This window comes from Tursiops truncatus, chromosome 15, assembly GCF_011762595.2.
Source record: "Tursiops truncatus isolate mTurTru1 chromosome 15, mTurTru1.mat.Y, whole genome shotgun sequence".
NCBI lineage: Eukaryota > Metazoa > Chordata > Mammalia > Artiodactyla > Delphinidae > Tursiops > Tursiops truncatus.
Window position 1 is genome coordinate 9,325,921 of NC_047048.1, and position 23,456 is coordinate 9,349,376.

The 23,456-nt window shown below is 47.7% G+C and overlaps 1 protein-coding gene across 1 annotated transcript; it reads right to left on the reverse strand.

The window, feature by feature from the left end:
• Positions 1 to 14,286: 14,286 nt before the first annotated feature.
• CLDN3 (claudin 3) lies at positions 14,287 to 15,667 on the reverse strand. The gene has a single exon (XM_004310811.4). It carries the CDS (start codon positions 15,312 to 15,314, stop codon positions 14,652 to 14,654), a length of 663 nt encoding a protein of 220 aa, XP_004310859.1. The 5' UTR covers positions 15,315 to 15,667; the 3' UTR covers positions 14,287 to 14,651.
• Between the last annotated feature and the right edge of the window lie 7,789 nt (positions 15,668 to 23,456).

Consider the following 23,456-nt stretch of genomic DNA (forward strand, 5'->3'; position numbering starts at 1 on the left):
CCTGCGTCGGCAGGCAGACTCTCAATCACTGCGCCACCAGGGAAGCCCGACTCTGTGTATTTTGAAACCCAGCAACCTTCACTCCCCTTGAGAAACAGCAGCCTGCAGGTTGCACACCAGCCCCCTCTGCCTGCATTTTGGAGCCTTCATTTACTGAGCCCTATGTGCCAGGCACAGGGGATGCAGGGGTGAGCCCAGATCAATTCACAGACCTGACAGTCTGCAGGGGAAGATACGAATGGATGTGTGATCACACACCCAGTAAATATGCAAAGGAAAGTGAGAGCATAAAACCGAGGAATCCGACTGGCCATGCAGAAGTGATGCTTGAATGGAGATCTGAAGGATGAGTAGGAATCGGCCAGGTGAGGGGGTTACAGTGGAGGAGGGTGTTCCAGAAGTTGGCACACCATGTTCCATGACAAAGCCATCCCATTTCTCAAGGCAGAATCAGGAGTCATTTCTGATGCCTCCTTCCTTACCTCCTCCACCTCCATCCAATCTCTCACCTAGTTCTGTTGATCTTTATCTCCCAAACAGCTCTGATATCCATCCACTTCTGTCCATCTCCACAGCCCCATCTCGCCCCTCCATCACCACCTTCTCACTGGACCTGTCCATTTTGGCCCTTCTAGTATTTTCCCTACATAGTAGGCAGCTTGATCTTTTCCAAACATCTAATATATTTCTATGTTATTCTAGTTTGTTCCTTTTTACATTTTCCTATTTTTCTGTGCTCTGGGTTCTGTGTTCAATGCTCCTGGCGATGCATGTGGCAGACCAAAGAGTAGAAAAGCTGGTTTTTGTGTTTCAAAAGCTGAAGCCCAGAGGGGAAGAGGAAGCCTCAGTAGAGATAAGTGTTTGGGCCAAGAATGGGAGGGGTCTGCCACTTACTTCTTGGCAGGGTCCCCAGAAAGGAATGGCTCATGGGCTTACTAGGCAGGCAGGATCATAGGCAGCTTGCAAAATTGTTCCCAGCTCTGAGCCCAAAGCAGACACAGTACAAACCACAGGACCAAAGGGACCATGGAGACAAGATGGTGGTGCCTCAGCAGTGATCACTGTTGCCTGAGGGCTGGATACTGTCCAACTTCACCCTTCCCCCAGCCTCCTCCCTCATCTCCCCCCTCCAACACACCCCCAGCAAATTTGGCCCTGCTGAATGTCCTGGAATTGTGGCCCAGCCACTGCCTCAGCAGAATGGAGCATCAAGGAAATAATGTTATTGCATGGCTCAGTTTATGAACTGAGGTAATTGCCACAATGCCATATACACGGACTTTCTTTATAAATCAACAATCCGATGATTCATTTGGCAAATATTTACTGGGCACCCGCGGATGCTAAATATGAATTTTAGAGTCAGGGATATGGCAGTTACGTGGCCCTCTTCCTCAAGGACAACAAAAAGCCAAAACCAAACCCCCCCCCCCCCAGCATTTCTACTTTCAAGTGGGCAGGGTGCTGTGTTCAATAATTGGGGTGGGAGATATTAAGTAGGGTGGTAAGGAAAGGTCTCAGGTAAGGTGAAATTTGGAGGATAAGAAGGAGGCAGTCATATAAACACCAGGGGGAAAAGTGTTTTAGGCAGAGGGAATAGTATGTACAAAGGCCCTGAAGTACACAAGACCTTCCCTTGTTAGAAGAACAGAGAGGTAGGCAGAGGAAGCTGGAGCAGAGAAAACAAAGGGGAAAAAGGCCTATAAGAGATGGGCTGGGGTGGGTCCATGTAGGGGCCTGGTAAGGGATCTGGTCTTTATTAAAGAGAAATGAGAGCCAGTAAGGGTTTAAGCAGGGAGAGATATGATTTCCATTTTACAAAGACTATTTGGCTATGCAGGAAAAGGCTGGATAGACAGATTAGAGGGGAAGTGGAGGAGAGGAAGGAAAATCAGCTAGGAAGCTATTGTATTATCTAGTTGAGACAAGATGGTAACTTTTGACTGTGAGGTGGCCGTGGAGATAGAGAGAGGTAGATAGACTTGAGATATATTTTGAGTTAGAATTAATAGGATTGGATGAACAATTATTTTTAGTTTTAGTTTTTATTTTTGGCTGCAGGGCGTGGCTTGTGGGATCTTATTTCCCCGACCAGGGATCGAACCTGCACCCTCAGCAGTGAAAGCACAGAGTCCTAACCGCTGGACCACCAGGGAATTCCCTGGATGAAGAATTAGATGCATATCCCCCTCTATAGGGTACAAGTGGTAAGGGAGAATCTAGAGTTCCACTTGAGGCATGTTAAGTTTGAGATGCCCATGAGATAGCATAGTAGTTAACATTTATTGAGTTTAACATGCCGAGCACTGTTCTAAATGCTTTATATCCATTAACTCATTTACTCCTCATAATGACTGTGAGAGGGTACATGTATTATTTAATCCCTCCTTTAATAGCTGAGAGAATTGAGCAACAGAGAGGTTAATTAATTGCCCACGATCACACTGCTTGGAAGCTGCAGGGCCAGAATCCAATCCCAAGTGGTTGGGCTCCAAGGGCCATGCTGTTAACCAGTGTCTTCTACTGTCTTCGTGGCATTCAAGGAGGCAGGTGGATGCATGAGTGGGGAGCTCGGAGGAGAGGTCTGGGAGCTGGGGGATGTTAAAGCCGTGGAAATGGGAGAGACACTCACAGGGGATAAAAGTGCATTGGAGGAAGAGAAGAGGGCCTAAGACAGAGGACCTTTGGAGGATGGCAGGAAGGGAGATGGAGGAAGTGCACAGAAGGAGGAGGAAGGCCAGGCGAGGGTGGTGTCACAAAGAGCAGGACAAGTGAGGGTTCTGAGGAGGAGAGAGAGCAGCCACCTCTGTCAACAGCTGCTGAGAGCGTGACTGTTGGCCATGGCAACCTGGATGCCCCAGGGACCTTGCCAGGAGCAGCCTGGAGTGGTGAATGGGTGGGGGCAGGAGCAGACAGGAGGGGCTGATTGGCATGTGGGCAGAGAGGAAGCAAAATCAGGGGTGAGATAGCTCTTGAGGTGAACAGAGAAATGGGGTGGCATCTCTTTGGAGATGTGAAGTCAAGGAACTTTCTTTTTTTAAGATGGGAGATAAACATGTTTATATGTTGATGTGAAGGATATAGTAGAGAGTGGGTGGTATTTGCTAATGCAAGAGAAATAAGGTATTTCTGAGGGAGATTTTTTTTTCTATCTACCTTTTTTAGTTTTTATTTTTAAAAATTAAAAAAATTAATTTATTTTTATTATTTAATTTAGTTTATTGGATCTACCTTTCTTTATAATTTAAATTTTTAATTTTATTTTCTTTTATTTTTTGGCTGTGCTGTGCAGCTTGCAGGATTTTACTTTCCTGACCAGGGATTGAACCCAGGCCCATGACAGTGAAAGCGCAGAGTTCTAACCACTGGACTGCCAGGGAATTCCCTGGATCTACCTGTAAAAAAAAATACTTTTTATTATGAAAAATTTTAAACATATATGAAGGGAGATAGAATCACCATCACCCATCACCCAGCTTCAACAATTATCAACTCAAGGCCAATCTTGTTCCATCTGTACCCCATGTATCTCCTCTCCCATCTCTGCATTATTTTGAAATAAACCTCAGACATCATACTATTTCATCTGTAAATATTTCAGTATGTTTCTCTAAAAGCTAAGGACCTATTTGTTTTTTAAACATAAACCACCATATCATTTACATACTTTTTTTCTTTCTTCCCCTCCGCTCCATTGGCATGTGGAACTTCCCTGACCAGGGATCGAACCTGCAGCCCCTGCAGTGGAAGCACAGAGTCTTAACCACTGGACCACTTAATATTCCTTAATATTATCAATTATACACTCAATGTTCACTTTTCTAATTGTCTCACAAATGCCATAAATTTTAACAGGTTGCATCAGGAAACAATTAAGATCCACAGCTGTGATTGGTTGATATGTCTTGTGTTTCTTCTTTTTTGATCCATATGTCCCTACATCTCATTTTTTTCCTTGAGTTTTGTTGTTGTTGTTGAAGAACCCGTTTGTCCTATAGAGTTCTCCACATCTGGATTTGCTGACTGTATTCTGGGTATATGTGTTCCTCTCTCCTTTGCATGTGCTGTAAATTGATCTTCTGATCTAGAAGATTGATCAGATTCAGATTTCACTTATTTATTTGCTATTTTTGTTTTTCTGCAAGGGTACTTCACAGGAGATGTTGTACTTGATTCTTCTTTTACGGCAGCCAAGTTGTACTGGTTAGGACCCTTTTGGCTGGAAACCCCAAATCACACTGGCTTAACCAATAAGAAAAGCCGCATCTCCCACAACCAAGAGATCTAGAGGAAATTCAGGGCCCCGAAGAGGAGACGGTTACTGGATAGAAAATGTTTCCAGGGCTCCAGGTTCCTCCTCTCCAGATCGACGTCCTCATCATTGGTCGCAGTCCTCGGGCTCATTCTCTTTGGAGGTTCAAGTTGGCATAGAATTCCAGATATCACCACCTGACAGGACAACGTCCAGGGGAAGATGGGGTGCTTTCTTTCCTAGGCAAGTGGAAGCCTAGTCCTGCGGCCTGGCAACAGACCTTCCCTCCTGTCTCACTGGCTGCAAAAGTGTCACATGCCCACTCTGAGCCAATCACCATGGAGGGAAAGAAACCAACCACCATGATTGGCTTAGTCTAATCAGGAGTTATCACTGGAGCTGGGGGTGGGGATCTGCTCTAGTTATCTATAGATGCATAAAATGAATATCCCGTATCTTTGCACACTGAGTATTTCTGAACAATGTTACCTAGAAGTGGAGTTACTGGATCTCAGACTATTTTTTTATACTTATAAGGGACCTTATTTTTTGTAGAAGTGGTCAAATTGCCCTCCAAAAAATTGGTTATTGTATCAATATATACTTCACCAACAAGGGAAAAGGAAAACAAGAGGCAGAGGAGTGCGGTCCTTAACAACTTGGGCTCTAGAAGACCAGATGCCTGAGTTCAAAGCCCAGCGTCTCTGTGTAATGTCTGTGTGAACTTTGGGCAACTAGTATAACTTGTTTGTGCCTCAGTTCTCCTATCTATAAAATGGGGATAATGATGATAATACCACTATTCAGTCAACACTTACACTTAGAAATTGTTAGCTATTATTTTCTCTCATATGGGGTATCATCAAAGTGCTGGTTAGTGTCGCCGATCCTTTCTCCGCTCTTGACTGCGCCTCTGGGAGGCTCACCTTTGCAGGCTGTATTAGCTTTGTCTTCTGGCTTCTGAGGGTGAGAAGAGAGAGATGCTGGCCTAGTTGTTTCTCCTGCTGCTCCCAGGTTTGCTGTGGTTCCAGCAGAGGGTGTGTCCTTCTATAGCTGTGGCTACTGTCCAGCAACCCTGTTTCCCATGGCTCCATCTTTCAACCCTGTAACTCGGTTTCCTCGCATTGCTTCTTTAGGCTTGGGGGTGGTAATGGCTCCCCACTACTGTTAGTTTCTTTCTTTCTTTTTTTTTAATGCTGCTGGAGATGCAACTCTTTTTATTTAGTTATTTATTTTTGGCTGCGTTGGGTCTTCGTTTCTGTGCGCAGGCTTTCTCTAGTTGAGGCGAGCGGGGGCTACTCTTCGTTGTGGTGCGCGGCTTCTCATTGCAGTGGCTTCTCTTGTTGTGGAGCATGGGCTCTAGGCACGTGGGCTTCAGTAGCTGTGGCATGTGGGCTCAGTAGTTGTGGCTCGTGGACTCTAGAGCCAGGCTCAGTAGTTGTGGCACACGGGCTTAGTTGCTCCGCGGCATGTGGGATCTTCCCGGGCCAGGGCTCGAACCTGTGTCCCCTGCATTGGCAGGCGGATTCCTAACCACTGCGCCACCAGGGAAGCCCTCTTTCCTTTTTTTGTTTTTAATTGTTAGTTTCTTGGTACCTCAATATCCTTTACTGAATTCCCTAGCTCTACCCATACCTCTCTGTACATAGTCCTCCAATAAAGTCTCTTTAAAATCAAGCATGCTGGACTTCCCTGGTGGTCCAGTGGTTAAGACTCTGCCCTTCCAATGCAGGGGGCACAGGCTCAATCCCTGGGTGGGGAAGTTCTGCTGGCCACGTGGCCAAAAAAATAAAAAATAAATAAATAGAATAAAATCCAGCATGCTGTCTGCTCTCTGCCAGGCCCCCAGTGATACAATTAGTCTTTAAAGTTTGCCAATCTAAAAGGGGGGAAAATTTGTTTCACTTAGAGAATTTAGAGAAATACCACTTAGTAGGGAAGTTATACATCTTTTCATATGTTTATTAGCATAAATAGTTTTATAATTGCTTCTTCTCCTTTGCCGATTATTCTTTTGGACTGCTATACTTTCTCTTGTTGATTTGCAGGAACTCTTTATAGTAGGTGTTTTAACCATTTTTCTGTTACATATGTTGCAAACATTTTCTCCCTGTTTCTTGCTTATCTTTGACATTTGTTCATTTTTCCCTTCTATGTAATTTTTTTATTGTGGCAAAAAGCACATAACATAAAATTTACCACCTTAACTATGGAGTATAGTTCAGTAATTTTAAGTAAATTCATATTGTTGTGAAACATATATTCAGAACTTTTTCTTTTTCTTTATTTGGGATCTTAGTTCCCCGACCAGGGATCGAACAAGTACCCCCTGCTGTGGAAGCACAGAGTCTTAACCATTGGGCTGCCAGGGAAGTCCCCAGAACTTTTTAATCTTGTAAATCTGAAACTATACCCATTAAAGGACAACTCCCTTTTTCCTCCTCTCCCCGCCTTGGTAGCTATCATTCTGCTTTCTGTCTTTATGAATTCGACTCCTCTATGTACCTCATGTAAGTAGAATCATACAGTGTCTGTCTTTTTGTGGCTGGATTATTTCAATTAGTATTTATCTTTAAGGCTCATCCATATTATGGCATATGTCAGAATTTTCTTCCTTTTTAAGGCTGAAGAATATTTCATTGTATGTATAGACCACATTTTACTTATCCCTTTATCCATAGATGGACATTTGCATTCCACCCCTTGGCTATTGTGAATAGTACTATGAACATGGGTGTACAAATATCTCTTTGAGACCCTGCTTTCAACTCTTTCGGGTATATACCCAAAAGTGGCATTGTTGGATCATAAGGTAGTTAAAGTTTTTTACCCCCATACTGTTTTCCACAGCATCGGTACCATTTTACATTCCCACCAAAAGTTCCAATTTCTTTATATCCTTGCCAACAGTTGTTATTTTCTGTTTTATTTTTCTTTTTGAGTTTTAGGAATTCTCTATATATCCTGGATATTAATCATATATCAGGTACATGATTTGCAAATATATTCCAAAACCATCCCGTGGATTGCCTTTTCAATCTGTCCATAGTATCTTTTGATGCACAAAATTTTAAATTTTCATCAAGTCCAATCTGTCTATTCTTTTCTTTTGCTGCTGGTGCCTTTGATGTCATATCCAAGAAATTGTTGCCAAGTCCAACGTTGTGAAGCTTTTTCCCCACATTCTTCTAAAAGTTTTGTTGTTTCACCTCTTATGTTTAGGTCTTTGATCCAGTTTTAGTTTTTGTATAAGCTGTCAGGCAAGAGTCCAACTTCATTCTTTGGCATGTGGATATCCAGTTGAAAAAACTGTTCTTTCCTCATTGAGTGTTCTTGGCATCCTTGTTGAAACTCATTTGACCATTTTTGTGAGAGTGTATTTCTGGGTTCCCTATTCCATTTCATTGGTCTATTTGTCTGTCTTTATGCTAGTACCACACTGATTTGATTACTATAGTTTTGTAATATTTTGAAATCCAGATGTGTGGATTCTCCAACTTTGTTCTTCTTTTTGGCTATTCAGTTCCCTTGAGATTCCATATGAATTTCAGAATGAATTTTTCTATTTCTGCAACACAAAAACAAAAATGTCGTTGGGATTTTGACAGGCGTTGCATTGAATCTGTAGATCACTTTGGGTGGTATGGATGTCTGAGCAATTTTAAGTCTTTCAGTCCATAAACATGGGGTGTCTTTCCATCTATTTGTGTTTTCTTTAATTTCTTTCAGTCATGTTTTGTACTTTTCAGTGTACAAGTCTTTCACTTCCTTGGTTAGGTTTTATTTCTAAGAATTTTATTCATTTTGATGTTATTGTAAGTGGAATTGTTTTCTTACTTTCCTTTTCAGATTGTTTATTTATTTTATATTTTTATGCACTCAAATCTGATCATCTTTTGTTTGACTTCTTCTGGGGTTTGTGTCTTGCTTAGGGAGGCTTTCCTCATTTTGATATCATAAAAATACTTTCTGCATTGTCTTCTAGTTCTTTCTAGTTTGCTTGTTTGTTTTGTTGTGTTAGACCTTTAAAGCATCTGGATTCCCAATGAATTGCCAATGATTAGCATGTGGACAGAAGGCAAGGTGGAAGGATAGGGATAGTAAAAAGTGTTGGGACTTCCCTGGCAGTCCAGTGGTTAAGACTCCTCTTTTCCACTGCAGGGGGCACGGGTTCAATCCCTGGTCAGGGAAGTAAGATCCCCGATGCTGCTGTGCGACGTGGCCAAAAAAAAAAAAAAAAAAAAGTGTGGAGACTGGGTGGGGAGAGGGAAAGGAGGAGGGGCAATATAGGGGCAGGGGATTAAGAGGTACAAACTACTAGGTATGAAATAAGCTACAGGGATATGTTGCACAACATGGGGTATATAGTCAATATTTTATAATAACTATAAATGGAGTATAACCTTGAAAAATTGTGGGTCACTATACTGTACACCTGTAACTTATATAGCATTACTGTACATCAACTATACTTCAATAAAAGAAAAACTGTGGAGGCTGGAACAACTCTAGGTGGCTGCATTGTTGGGTCTGGGAAGGAGGCACTGAAGGGTCTGGAATACCAGGCAGAGAAATTTGGGTTGAAATGTAACTCCGTGTCCCTACTCAAATTTTTCAAACTTTCTCTTACTGGCTTGTATACAAAGTTTGTACTTCAACCAGGTTGACCTTTTGGTCATCTCCTGACTTCTGGTCTGACACTTTGCCTTTGCCCAATCAGTGACTCCTGCCTGGAAAGCCTTTTCCTCTTAGCTCTGCCTATCTAAAACCTACTTATGCAAGACCTTTTCAGGGACCACCCCCCCACTGCCCACAAAGCCTTCCTAGACTGTTACAGCTCTTCATGACCTCTGAACTCTTCTAGAACCAATCTGCTGCTGTTCCCTGATTGCACATTAGACACAGTCATTTTTGTCTCCAAGAGGCACCATGGACATTAACCTTGTCTCTTCTTTATTGAGTATCAGCTTTGTGCTGGGCATTCTGCTAGGCTTGGGGCATATAAAGGTGAACAGGATGCTTAGGTCCTTCCCCGACAGAGCTGATGGTCTAGGGCAGGAGAAAGACAAGAGGTGATTCTGTCCACCTGCCAATGCAGGGGACATGGGTTCGATCCCTGGTCAGGGAAGATCCCACATGCTGCAGAGCAACTAAGCCCGTGTGCCACAACTACTGAGCCGGTATGCTGCAACTACTGAAGTCCGCGTGCCTAGAGCCCGTGCTCCGCAACAAAAGAAGCCACTGCAATGAGAAGCCCGCGCACCGCAACGAAGAGTAGCCCCCGCTCGCCGCAACTAGAAAAAGCTTGCGCACAGCAACGAAGACCCAATGCGGCCAAAAAAAAAAAAAAGAGAGAGAGAAAAGAAAAAAAGAGGTGATTCTGACACAGAGGGACAAACGCTATGGTGTTGCCCGGGATGCCCAGGACTCTATAGGAATAGGCTGGGTGTCAGGGAAGCATCCCTCAGATGGGATATAAAGTGACCTCTAAGCTTCCCAGGACGGGTGAGGTGAAGATGGGGAAACTGTGCCAAGAAGAGAGGATGACTTGTGTTGAGGGTCCAGAGAGCACGATTTTTGAGGAAGGGAAGGCTGTCTAGTGGGGTTGAGCCTTGGAGGCCGGGGTGGGGAGGCAGGGTGGGGCAATGCGCAGGGTGCAGGCAGAAACTGAGAGGCAAGCACGGCTCTGCCCTTGTAGGGGCTCTTTAGGCATGCCGTGGTGTTTGGGGGGCTCTTAAGAGCCACGTCGGCTTGGGGGACTGGAAGGACTTTAAATAGGGGAGTGACGTGGCCAGATTCAGGACTGTGTCACTTGGCTATTCCAAATGGCTTGGAAATGGACTGAGCAGGGTTGAGGGTAGGGAGAGGCAGTCTGGAGATGGGAGACCCTCTTGAGGCTGTTACAGAAAGGTGGTGATAGCCTGGTTGGAATCGGTGGTACAAGTGGGGAAGAAGAGAGGTGGACGTATCTAGAAATAATAACAGGCTGGTAATTGACAGGAGGTGGCAGAGCCTGGAGCCCAGCCTCATCAGCTTGTGAGCTTCGGTGGTCTCAGCGTGTAATGCCTACCTTGCAGGGTTCTTACGGAGATCAAATAGAGCAGGGACAACATCACCTCTCTTACAGAGGAGAGTGGGAGGTGGCCAGTGACTTGTCCAAGATCCCTCACCAGGGCCAATGCGCTCTCTCTCTCTTCACCTCCTCTGCAGTGCATACTTGTCTTGGCAAGGATGACCTTGAATGGAGCCCTGGCAGGGGAGGGAGAAGGAAGGTATGGTCTGTCCCTCCAGGCCTGCCGCAGACCTTGAGGGAGCCACAATAAATGCTGTATTTGTTTGGTAAAACACTTGGCTTTTAGTTTTGCTAAGAGGAAGAGCTAGAACAGGTGTGGCCAGATCAGGGCAGCCTGCAGCACAACAGTGGGGGGTGGGGTGGGACAGAGCCCCAGGGCCTGGCAGGGGGCTCCAGGGGCTGTGGATTTTGAAGAAATCCAAGGACTTTCTCATGACCCAGCCATCTCCCTCATGTTCCCAGACTCCTGCCTGGCTGAATACACCCAAATATTAACGATACCAACTCAAGTTAACTGACGTTCTACTGTGTGCCTAGCATTGTGCCATGTGCTACTCCTGCACATAGACAGCAACACAAATGAGTGCTGGCCTGTACTGGGTGCTGCAGACCGAGAGAAGCTCAGGATAGTGCCCCTGATCTTGGGAGATGACCTTCTGCAGGGGACATCTCACAAGAAACAGAACAACAACATAGTGTATGTAGTATGTGCTGTGACGGGGTGAAACTAGACTGCATGGGAATCCAGAGGATGGCTCAGCTAATCCTCAACACAGCTCAGTGCTATTATCATACCCATTTTGTAGATGAGGAAACTGAGACTCAGAGAGTGAACTGCCCTGTTTACCCGGTCAGTTTGGTTCCGACTAATTTTCTTCTGCAGTGGGTGATAAGGATAAAAATGGGGATGGAAAAGACAAGTTACAGGGGCCCTCATGGATCATCTGGTCCAAGCCCTATGTTGAAATGATGGGGAAACTGAGACCCAGAAGGGAAGGAAATTGCTCCGAGTCACACAGGGAAAGGAGCGGATCCCAGCTGACTCCCAGTCCAGTCACACCAAATGGCTTTCTCTTCTCTAGCAGTCTCAGGATTTCCTGGGACCCCTCACGTGGGACCCTCCTCAGTTTGTGGTCTCTAGGCTGCAAACTCTATGCCCTCTGTTTAGACCCTAAACTCCAGGAGGAATAAGAAGAGTTTGAGTTAGGACAGATCCTGAAGCCAGGCAAGGATGTGTGTGTGAGTTGGGGTGGGAGGGTGTAGGATGGGGTAGGATACCTCACCACTACCTGCCAGGGGAGCCCAGGAGAGCCCAGGCTTGGGGAGAGACTAGGGAGCTGGGGGAGGGTCTGAGGCCCGGGAGTCCTTCCCACCCCACCTGAGGATCTGATTGGGTCTGTCTACCTTCTCGGCCACATCCCTCTGGCTCATGGGTGCTGACAGGTGTGCTGGGGATGAACCACAGTGGGCTGGCTGGCTCAGAGCCTCAGGCTGCAGCTCTGCCACAGTGCGGTTGGGAGGCGTTGCATCCAGGCTGCCCTCCTGAAGCCGGTGGTAAATGAATAACCTCGCTCCTGCCTGCAGGGCCCTCTGGGACAAAGAAGCCACCTGGTGCCCCTCAGTTTTGGCTTGGGCCAACCTGACTCCCTGGTTACACTGACCAAGAGGCCGTGGGGGTGGGTGAAGGCAGATGCAATCCCTTGGCCCTTTGCCTACACTCCCAAATCCCATCTCAGTTCCCTCCCCCTCTACTGCTAAGCCTCTTCCCTCTCTGACACTTCCCCCCACGGAGCCCCCTCCCCTTCACTGACCCCCTTCTCTGAGTCCCTTCCCTCTTACTGGGCTCCCTCCCCTCACTTCCCCATGGCTAAGCCTCCTTCCCTTGAGGCCTCCCCATGGAGCCCTCCCACCCACTGCCCCGAGCCCACATCCCCTCCCTCTAGCTCTCCCTAGGATCCATCACTAGCAGCCCCCCTCACCTTCATATTCCACGTCACTCTGTTTCCTTTCCCGCAGGCTAGAAGACTGGTTCCCAAAGGGGACTGGGCTGGAGAGAGAGTAATGGCAACCCCAAGTCCTTTCCTGGAATCTCACAGAGAATGAAGGATCTAAAGCCAGGGTACTCTTACTGTTCATGGTAACCTACTTCCTCTTCCCCAGGTCATAAAGGGTAAAAACATATCTGTTGTTCCTTAACTAGAGGAGAATTTTTTGGGAGCTATGTGAAACATTCTACTGAAAAAATCTGTCTGCTCCCGGGGCCTTTTGCTTTCGCTTTGCTGCAGGCCAACAAGTTCAAGATACAATAATTTCGAAATAATTGCAAGCCTCCACAATCCCAAATACCTGTCCTGTGACCTTTGCTCCCCTGCAAGTGGCTTTCCTGGCCTGGATTCCCCAAACCTCTAGGACGCATGGTCTACATGTTCTGTTTCTGCTTCTCATCTCCCACTCACTTTTCTGTCCACTGCATCTGCCCCCGTGCCTCTAGTTAAGGCTGCCAGTGACCACCTCGCCGCTTTTAATCTTCAGGCTTCTTCTTGCCTGACGACTTCCGCAGCCTCGGATGCCATTGCCAACGCCCGCCTTCTTGAAACTCTTTTTTTTTCTCTTTGGTTTCTAGACTGATCTCATCCACTTCCCTGGTTTCGGTTGCCATATGTATGCTAACAACAGCCAGGTTTACTGTTCCTGAGTTCCAGATCTCTATGTATGTCCAGTCACTTCCTGGACGTCTCTGCCTGGAGGTCCCACAGGCTTGTCAAACTCCGTTCACTCACAAGTGAAACCATCATCTTCCCCCAGCAACCTGGTCCTAGTTTGGTAAATGGTACCACCACCAGCCAGTCAGCGACCTAAGGCAGAAAATTGGGGTTATCCTAGCTCTTTCCACTCCCTCACCCCGCCTATCCAGATGGTTCTCCAGCCCAGCTCATCTTGCTTCTTTTACAGCGCCCCCTCCCCGTCAGGCCTGGTCCCCCACCCCACCGTCCCTGCTTTATTTCTGGGCTGCATCATCTCACACGGGTACAGCTGCACAGCCTCTAAGATGGTCTCCTGCCTTCATGTTTCTCCTTGAGTCCCAGTTCTGCAGGGGCAGCTGGAGAGGTTATTTTAGAGTGTAAATTTGACCAGGTACGTCCCTCCCATGATTCCCATAACATTAGATGAGGGTCCAAAATCTGTAATTCTGCTCACGAGATTCTCCATGACTTGGCCTCTTCTGGGCCCAGGGCCCCATTGCTACTTCCCCCCTCACCTTGCTATCTACACAGCCATCGGAATCCCACTTTCCTGGCTCTGCACACCAGCCCCCTTTCCCACTGCCTGAACCTCTTATACCTTCTCCAAGACACAAGTGCTTCCAAACCTTGTTTACCTTAGCATTAGAATGTCACCAGAGAGTTCTGAGTCCCCCCGCCTCTTTCCCTCCCTCAAGGGTTTCAGGAAGAAAATGAGGCCCCTCTCTCATCTCTTCTCCTGGTGAGAAGATTCCACTCAGCTTCCTTTGGTGGTGTGTTTTACCAAAACAATAGATCTTTTTGTTCTCCTTTCCCAAATATGAAATCATAGCATTGAATGTGCTCTTTCACACACCACAGGGGAGATTCAGGTGTGCGGGAGTGCTGTGGAGGGCGGGTGCTCCAGGCACAAGCCCTGGGGAAGGGGGTCCCTGAAATCCTCCTCCCACCTCCCCCATGCCCGGAAGCGCTCATGCCCGCCCCTCCAGATTGGGGCTTCATCGTCTGAATCCCCAGTGAACAGGCCAAAAGACCAACTAGCTAGTGAGCACCCAGCTCGGTTTACAACCCCACTTTCTCGGCTACCGAAACTCGGTCCCTCTCTAAGCTTCATCCCGGGCAGTGGGAGAGCAGAATCCAGCCAAGGCCAGCCCTTGCGGGGAGAGCTCTGCAGGGAGGTGGAGGCCTGTCCGCGCTCGGGACAAGGAGGCACAGGCAACTGCAAAACGAAAGGCTTTTATTGAAAAATATCAAGTGGCCCTTTTCAAGACTGCGGGTCCCTGCTCAACGAAGGCTGTCAGGCCGCAGCCCGACGGGGCGAACAAGTAGCGCTTGTTTTGTAGCTCCGCGCTCCAGAGGGGCAAGGTTTCATGGTCCGTGCTGGCTGGCCCCTGGACTCCGCAATCCCGCTCCCCGGCCCGAGGAGGGGTGGCGGCTGGGGAAGGGGGTGCCGGGAGGTCCCCTCCCAGTCCAGCGAGAGAGTTGCCTGGCATCTGGGTGGGCTGGTCTCCGATGCAAGGCCGCACGCAGGACTGGTGGGCGCGCCATCTCGTGGGAGTGGTAGAGGCTTCCCGCGGCTGCTCCCTCAGACGTAGTCCTTGCGGTCGTAGGCTGTGCCGGTGCCGGTGCCTGGGCCGTTGGAGCGCGGCGCCGAGTAGAGGATCTTGGCGGGCGTGTATTTCTTCTCGCGCGGCGGGCACGAGCAGCAGAGTAGCGCTCCCCCCAGCAGCTGCAGCGCCGCGGCCGCCCAGCCCACGTACAGGGCGGAGCCCATCTCGCGCTTCTGTGCATCTGGCACCAACGGGTTGTAGAATTCCCGGATGATGGTGTTGGCCGACCAGGACACCGGCACGAGGGTGAGCAAGGCGGCCATCAGGAAGAGCACGCCCGCCACGATGGTGATCTTGGCCTTGGCCGTTTCGTCCTGCACACAGTTTGTGCATTGGGCACCCACGAGCGCCACAAGGAGCCCGAAGGCGGCCAGCAGGATGGCGATGACGATGAGGGCGCGGGCCGCCTGTAGGTCCTGCGGCAGCGCCAGCAGCGAGTCGTACACCTTGCATTGCATCTGGCCCGTGCTCTGCACCACGCAGTTCATCCACAGGCCCTCCCAGGTGATCTGCGCCGTGATGATGCTGCTGCCGATGAAGGCCGTCACGCGCCACATGGGCAGCACGCAGCACACGATGGTGCTCAGCCAGCCCATGACGGCCAGCGAGGTGCCCGCGATCTCCAGGCCCATGGACATGGCTGCCGCTCCAAGGCCGTCACTGGCGGGCGGCTCCGGGTGCGGGACGACGAGGGGCCGGGGCCGCTGGGGCCTGGGTGGGAGCGGCGGTGCGCCGACGGACTGACGCCCGAATTGATGGACCGACGGAAAGACACACGGATGGCGCGCGCCCTAAAGGGTCCGCTCTGCCCGTTCGCGCAGCGGCTGCGCCTGCACCTGCCTGTGGCTTTGTAGGCGGGCGGCAGCGACTGGGCTGGCCCTGGGCTGGGGCAGGTTAGTCTTCGATCCGGGCCCAGCGCTCCGGCGGGGGAGGGAGGGGCGGAGCCGCCCTCTCCCGGGCCTGGGGACAGTGACGTGGCCCCTCTTCCCACCTTCACTAAGCGCCCTGGGAGGAAGGACTTGGCCAGGAGTGGCTCACGGCGCGGGGAGGGGGGGTGCCAAGAGAGGGCGGGGCCGAGACCTGCGCCCCCGCCCCTCGCTCCTGGTTCCCCACTGCTCGGAAACGAATTCTACGGGGTGTGGGGTGAAAAGCACAAAGTGCTGGACACTCCTCCTCCCACCTCCCGCATTTTCAGCGCCGTTGGCACGGAAGGCGTGGGGAAGCGGGCGCTGCCAGCTGCCAGGGATCCGCGGGGACAGGGAGGGCCCACTGTGGGCGTGGCCGCGGCTGTTTTCCCAGAGTGGGCCGCTGCCCCGGGAGCTGCGCACCTGCTCCTCGGTCCGTCTGGCCTCTGAGGCAGCGCTCCCAGCGCAGGATCCCGGTCTGATCCAGGCCCATGGCGTTGCCAGCCCTGGACGTCTGGACTCGGCGGAAGCCAGGGACCACCCGCAAAGGCGCCCAGAAGACACCCCTGAGCCAGTGCTGAACTCAGATTCTCTAGCCCCTCTCCAGCTCTCAGCTCTTAACACTCGCAGTGACCCCGGATCCCTTTAGCTGAGCTGCTCTCGCCTCCCAGAGCCGCCCCCATTGAGTCCCTTCCCTTCACAGAGCCCTGGTCCTCTCTCCCGCTGAGCCGGGGGCGGGTGGGGGTGGGGGAGTCAGAACCGGGATCCACCTTAATGAAACGGTGGTGAAAGAGGTTTGATCCAGGCAAAAGTGGGAAGTCAGAGACATTACCTGCAATCCTTGCTCCCACACCTGGGCTATCCCTCGCCCTGCTTAGAGCCCTGCAGAGTTGGCCTTGGAGGGTCTGTCCCCCACCTTCCTCGCTTCCCCTCATCTCAGGGCCCTCATTCTTGCCGTGTCCTCTGCCTGGGACATTGCAGAGACCACATGGCTCACTCCTTTCACCTTTCATGTTTTTGTTCCCAGCCAGGCCTTCCCTAACCACACTATTTAAAATCACAGCTGGGACTTCCCTGGTGGCAAAGTGGTTAAGAATCTGCCTGCCAATGCAGGGGACACGGGTTCCATCCCTGATCCGGGAGGATCCCACATGCCACGGAGCAACTAAGCCCGTGCGCCACAGCTACTGAGCCTGCACTCTAGAGCCTGTGAGCCACAACTACTGAGCCCACGTGCCACAACTACTGAAGCCTGCGTGCCTAGAGCCCGTGCTCTGCAACAAGAGAAGCCACCGCAATGAAGAAGCCCGCGCGCAGCAATGAAGACCCAATGCAGCCAAAAGTAAATAAATAAAATAAATTTATTTTAAAAAATTAAAAAATAAAATCACAGCTGGGAATTCCCCAACGGTCCAGGGGTTAGGACTCCCTGCTTTCACCGCAGTGGCCCAGGTTCAATCCCTTGTGGGGGAACTAAGATCCCGCAAGCCACGTGGGGCGGCCAAATAAATACATAAAATCGCAGCTATTCACCCCACTATGTCCTGTCCCCTTTTTATACTTTACATTCTTTTTTAGCATTTAACACTGTCCATCATACTCTATATTTTTCTTACTTATTTTTTATTCTCTCTCTCTCTGCTCTAGTATGTCAACTCCACTGGGACATCCAGAAGCTCCCCAAACGGGCAAGGGTTTCTGCTGGTTTTATTAACTGCCGTATCTCCAGTGCCCAGAACGGTGCTGGGTCCTCAAGAGAAAGTTGATTTAGAAAGTTCATGCAAAAACATCACTTTCTTGCATTCCTGCAACCTTGTCTGCCTGGGGGCCCTCCTCCTGGCATAAATGACTGATAATGGGACACTACTCTGTCACATGCTTTTGGAATCTAGTCAGAACCTAGGGCACTTCCAGGCGAGATGAGAAACCCCATCAAACCAGGCCTAGGGGTTTTTCTGGTTTGCCCCACATCTCTCAAATACAGGCATGCAGCCTATGTCTTCCTCCGTAAGGGTCAAAGCCCTGGGGTGAGGTAAACAGGGCCAGAGGCCCATGGAAACCAGGGTCCTACTTCTCGCAGGGGCAAAGGTCTTGGGCTGGGCCTGTTGGGGCTGGGTTGGGCAGGGCTGGGAGTGCCCAGCCAGAGGGCCCTGCTGGTGCTGGGCGGGGGCTGCCCCAGATCAAGTTCTTGAAGCCCAGGTCCATCCAGTGGACTGCTGGCTGCTGCAGTTTCCTGGTTAGTGGCGTGGCTTTGGGTCGGAGGAGAGGCAGAACACTTGGGCAGTGTGGCTGCGTATAGGGTGGGTGCCTGAAATCACATGCTTTTGTCCTGAGAGTGGGCTTCCTGCTGGTTTTGCCCTGAGCTCTATCTCTTGCTACCTGTGAGGCTGAGGAAAGTCACGTCCCCTCTCTCTCTTTTTTTTTTTTTTGCAGTACGCGGGCCTCTCACTGTTGTGGCCTCTCCCGTTGCGGAGCACAGGCTCCGGACGCGCAGGCTCAGCGGCCATGGCTCACGGGCCCAGCCGCTCCACAGCATGTGGGATCTTCCCGGACCGGGGCACGAACCCGTGTCCCCTGCATCGGCAGGCAGACTCTCAACCACTGCGCCACCAGGGAAGCCCACGTCCCCTCTCTTAACCTACATTTCCTCCTCTGCCAAATGAGGAGACTGATGTCTACATGACCTACCTCACAGGGCATTGATGAGAACGGAGGAAACGTATGTGTACTGCAAACCAGAAAACAGCCAGGACCAGACAAACCAGTGGGCAGAGAAACAGTGTGGACAAGGTGGAGGGTTTAATTGGACAGACCTGAGGTGGAGTCCAGCTCCACTCTGATCAGTCCTGTGGCCTTGAGCAAGTCCTTTCCCACCTGGACTTGGTTTCTTCATCTGTGAAGAGGGGTTTGTTCTGAGCTGCTTGGGTTCGGGGTTGGGGGGGTGGTGGGCAGGAAGAGGCACCTTGTTCCTGAGCCTGAATGAGGTGGATGTGCTGGGCAGGGCTGTGAGGAGATGAGGCCAGCAAGACAGAAAGCTTCTTGCCCAGGGGCCAAACTTCAGGGACGCTGGGCAAATAGCTTCAATCAGCGTTTTGCTCAATATCGTCCATGGTCCTTACAACTCAATAATAAAAAGACAAATAACCCAATTAAAAAAATGGTCAAAGGATCTGAGTAGACATTTGGAATAGACAAGGAAGACGTACAAATGGCCAAGGTGCACATGAAAAGTTGTCTGACACCATTAGTCATTAGGGAAATGCAAATCAAAACTACAAAGAGGGATATCCCTGGCGGTCCAGTGGTTAAGACTTTTCCTTCCAATGCAGGGGGTGTGGGTTCGATCCCTGGTTGGGGAGTTGAGAGCCCACATGCCTCATGGCCAAAAAACCAAAACATAAAACAGAAGCAATACTGTAACAAATTCAATAAAGGCTTTAAAAACGGTCCACATCAAAAAAATCTTAAAAAAAAAACATACAGAGATAAAACTTCATACCTGTGAGGATGGCTAGAATCAAAAAGATGATAACAAGTGTTGCAGAGGATGTGGAAAAGTTGGAACCCTCCGACAATGCTGGTGGCATTGTAAAATGCTGCAGCTGCTTTTGAAAACAGTCTGACAGTTCCTCACAAGGTAGAATTACCATAGGACCCAGCAATTCCATTATTAGGTATTAACCCAAGAGAAATGAAAATGTACGTTCACACGAAAAACTTGTGCACGAATGTTCATAGCAGCATTATTCCTAATAGCCTGAAAGTAGAAATGTCCTAAATGTCAGTTGATGAATGAATAAACAAAAAGGAGTGTATCTATACGTGCAATATCATTCAACCATAGAAAGGAATACAGTTCTGATATGTGTTACAACGTGGATAAACCTTGAAGACATTATGATAAGTGAGAGATACCAGTTGCAAAGGATGGCGTATTATATGATTTCACTTATAAAAATGATCCAGGACTTCCCTGGTGGTGCAGTCGTTAAGAACCCACTTGCCAATGCAGGGGACACGGGTTCGAGCCCTGGTCTGGGAAGATCCCACATGCCGCAGAGCAACTAAGCCCGAGCACCACAACTACTGAGCCTGTCCTCTAGAGCCCACGTGCCACAACTACTGAAGCCCGAGCGCCTAGATCCCATGCTCTGCAACAAGAGAAGCCGCTGTAATGAGAGACCTCTGCGCGGCAATGAAGAGTAGCCCCTGCTCGCCCGCACTCAGCAACAAAGACCCAACGCAGCCAACAAAAAAAAAAAAAAAAAAAGATCCAGAGTAGGAAAATCTATAAAAATAGAAAGTAGATAGGTGGTGGTGCTGCGGTGGTGGTGTTGGGAGAAAATGGGGACTAACTGCTAATGGGAACAGGGTTTCTTTTTGGGGTGATGAAAATGTTCTAATGACACAATTGATTGTGTTGATGGTTGCATAGCTCTGTGACGATACTAAAAAACCATTGAATAGTACAGTTTAAATTGTGAGTTGTATGGTATGTAAATTGTATCAATAAAGCTGTTAAAAACCACAATGGTGCTGGGTGGGGGGGGGCTGCAGTGTGTGTTCGTGTGGTATGTGTGTCCCCAGAGAGTGGGAATGAGGGTGGGATGAAGCTGTTTTTTAATGGAGAGTACTGTGGGAGTTGGTGAGAGGAGGGTGAGGCTTGGGGGCTCCAAGCACAATGCTTGTCTCCTCCTCCTCCATTCCTGAGCCTCCTGTCTAGAAACAGCAGCATGAGCCAAGGTGGGACCGATGCTCCAACATCCCTCCAGTTAGTGCTGAGTGACCATAGGAAGGGGAGTTCTGATGCTGTCTTGGTCCAGGAGAGCTTCCCGTAGGAGGAGGTTGGGCAGGAGCTGGTAGAGAAGGATTTGGCTGGTGGAGGTGACTAGGTGCGTTTGGGGTGAATTGTGTGTGTGTAACTCCAAGAAGCAAGGGTCTAGAAAAAGAGGAACTGAAAGAAGAGTGCCCCCAGCTAGGAGATTAGCCTGTTCCCCATCTCCCACCCAGTGTTCAGCTCCCCAGAAGTAGCCATCACGTCCCCAAGGCCTGCCTTTCCCCTACTGCAGTGGCGGCATCCTCCCCTTTGTCCCATCCCAGCACACTCAGCCTGGCCCCCACCTCTCCCCAGTGGGCAGTCTGTACTGAATTACACCATCGGCTTTCTTGGTTCTCCAGTTTGCAAATGGCAGATTGTGGGACTTCTTGGCCTCTATGACTGCATGAGCCAATTCCTATGATAAATCTTCTATTATGCGTATCTGTATATAGTCTATTAGCTCTGTTTTTCTTGAGAACCTTGACTAATGTGGTAGAATTCTCCAGTGAAAAACTGGGCCCGTAGATTACTTTCTGGGAGTTTTAAAATTACAAATACTTAATACTTACGGGTCTATTTAAACTATCTATTTCATACTGAGTGAATTGTTGTAGCTGTGTTTTTTGAGAAATTGGACCATTTCATCTAAGTGGTTGAATTTATGTGTGTTCATAATATTTCTTATTATCCTTTTGATATCTGTAGGGTCTGTATGATAGCTCCTGTTTCATTTCTGTTGGCAAATTGTATTTCTCCCTCTCTCTCTCTGTCAGCTAGAGGTCTGTCTTTGTCAGCTAGAGGTTTGTCATTTTTACCAGTTTTTTTTCCCTCAAAGAACCAGCCCTTTGCTTCATTGATCTTCTCAATTATCAATTTCCTTGATTTTTGCTCTTCTTTATTATTTTCTTATTTCTACTTGTTTTGGGTTTATTTTCTCCTCTTTTTCTAAATTCTTGATGTGGGAGTGTAGATTATTGATTTGAAACTTTTCCTCTTTTCTAATATATGCATTTAGTGTTATAAATTTCTCTCAGCACTGCTTTATCTATGTTCTACAATTTTGATATGTTGTACTTTCATATTCACTTATTTCAATGCATTTTAAAAAAAATTTCCCTTGACCTATGGCTGCCTTTTGAGTTATGGAACAAGAAGTGTGCTGTTTAGTTTCCAAGTGTTTGGAGATTTTCCTGTTGTCATTCTGTTATTGATTTCTAGTTTGATTCCATTGTGGTCAGAGAGCATACTATATGATTTCAATTAATTTAAATTCAATTAATTTCAATTAATTTCAATTCAATTAATTTAAATTCCCTGGCCATCCAGTGGTTAAGACTCAATGCTTTCACTGCCAGAACCTGGGTTCAATCCCTGGTGGGGGAATTAAGATCCTGCAATCCAAGCAGCACGGCCAAAAAAAAAAAAAAAAAAAAATCCGTGAAGATTTCATTTTGGCCCAGGATATGGTCTATCTAGGTTTTTAATTTTTAATTAAAAAAAATTTTTTTTAAGATTTTTTGATGTGGACTATTTTTAAAGTCTTTATTGAATTTGTTACGATATTGCTTCTGTTTTTTGTTTTGTTTTTTTGCCCCCGAGGCATGTGGGATCTTAGCTCCCAGACCAGGGATCGAACCTGCGTTCCCTGCATTGGAAGGTGAAGTCTTAACCACTGGACCTCCAGGGAAGTCCCTATCTGGGTTTTTTAAACAAAAAAGTATTCTATAAATGTTGATTAGATCCTGTTTGTTGATGGTGTCACTGAGTTCTATAACTCAGTGACACCATCAAAGTTCTATAACTTTGCTATATTTCATCTAGTTGTCCCATCAATTGTTGAAAGAGAAGTGTTAAAGCCTCCAACTATGATTGTGCTTTTGTCTATTTGTCCTTTCAGTTACGTCAGCTTTTTCTCCATAATTTGCAGTTTTGTCGTTTGATAATGCATTGTCTATGCATTACTATGCATTACTATGCATTGTCTATGCATTACTATGCATTACTATGCATTACTATGCATTACTATGCATTACTATGTCTTCTTGGTAGATTGACCCTTTTTTCGTTACATAATGTCCCTCTCGGTCTCTGGTAATTAACTTTGCTCTGAGGTCTAGTCTCTCTCATACAAATATAGCCACTTTCACTTTCCTTTGATCGTTTTCATGCTATATCCTTTTCCGTTTACCTTGCCTATGTCATTATATTTGAGGTGAGTTTCTTGTACACAACATATATTCGGGTCATGCTTTTAAGCACTCTGATAATTTCTTTTAATTGATACAGAGGCATACCTTGTTTTATTGCGCTTCGCAGATACTGTGTTTTTTTACGTTGAAAGTTTGTGGCAACCCTGTACCAAGCAAGTCTATCGGTGCCTTTTTTCAACAGCATTTGCTCACTTGGTGTCTCTGTGTCGCAGTTTGGTAATTCTTGAAATATTTCAAACTTTTTCATTATTATTACGTTATGGTGATCTGTGATCAGTGATCTTTGAAGTTACTATTGCAAAAGGATTATGACTCATGAGGCTCATGATGGGTAGCCTTTTTTAGCATGAAGTATTTTTCAATTAAGGTACGTACATTGTTTTTTAGATATAACGCTATTGCACAGTTAATGAATACTGTATAGTGTAAACATAACTTTTATATGCACAGGGAAACCAAAAAATATGGGTGAGTCACTTTGCTGTATTTGCTTTATTGTGGTGGTCAGGAACCAAAAGTGCAATATCTCTGAGTGATGCCTGTATTTAGACTATTTACATTTAATGTAATTGTTGATGTGTTAAAGCTTAGTCTGATATTTTATTTTTTGTTTTCTGTTTGTTCTCTCCATTTCTTTGTTTTTTTTTCTGTTTTCTTTTTTCTGCTTTCCTGTGGGTTACTTGAACAGTTTTGAAATCCATTTTATCTATAGTGTTTGTTCTTTTTTAAATATTTATTTATGTCTTAGTTGTTGCATGCAGGATCTAGTTCCCCAACCAGGGATCGAACCTGTGCCCCCTGCATTGGAAGTGCGGAGTCCTAACCACTGGACCACCAGAGAATTCC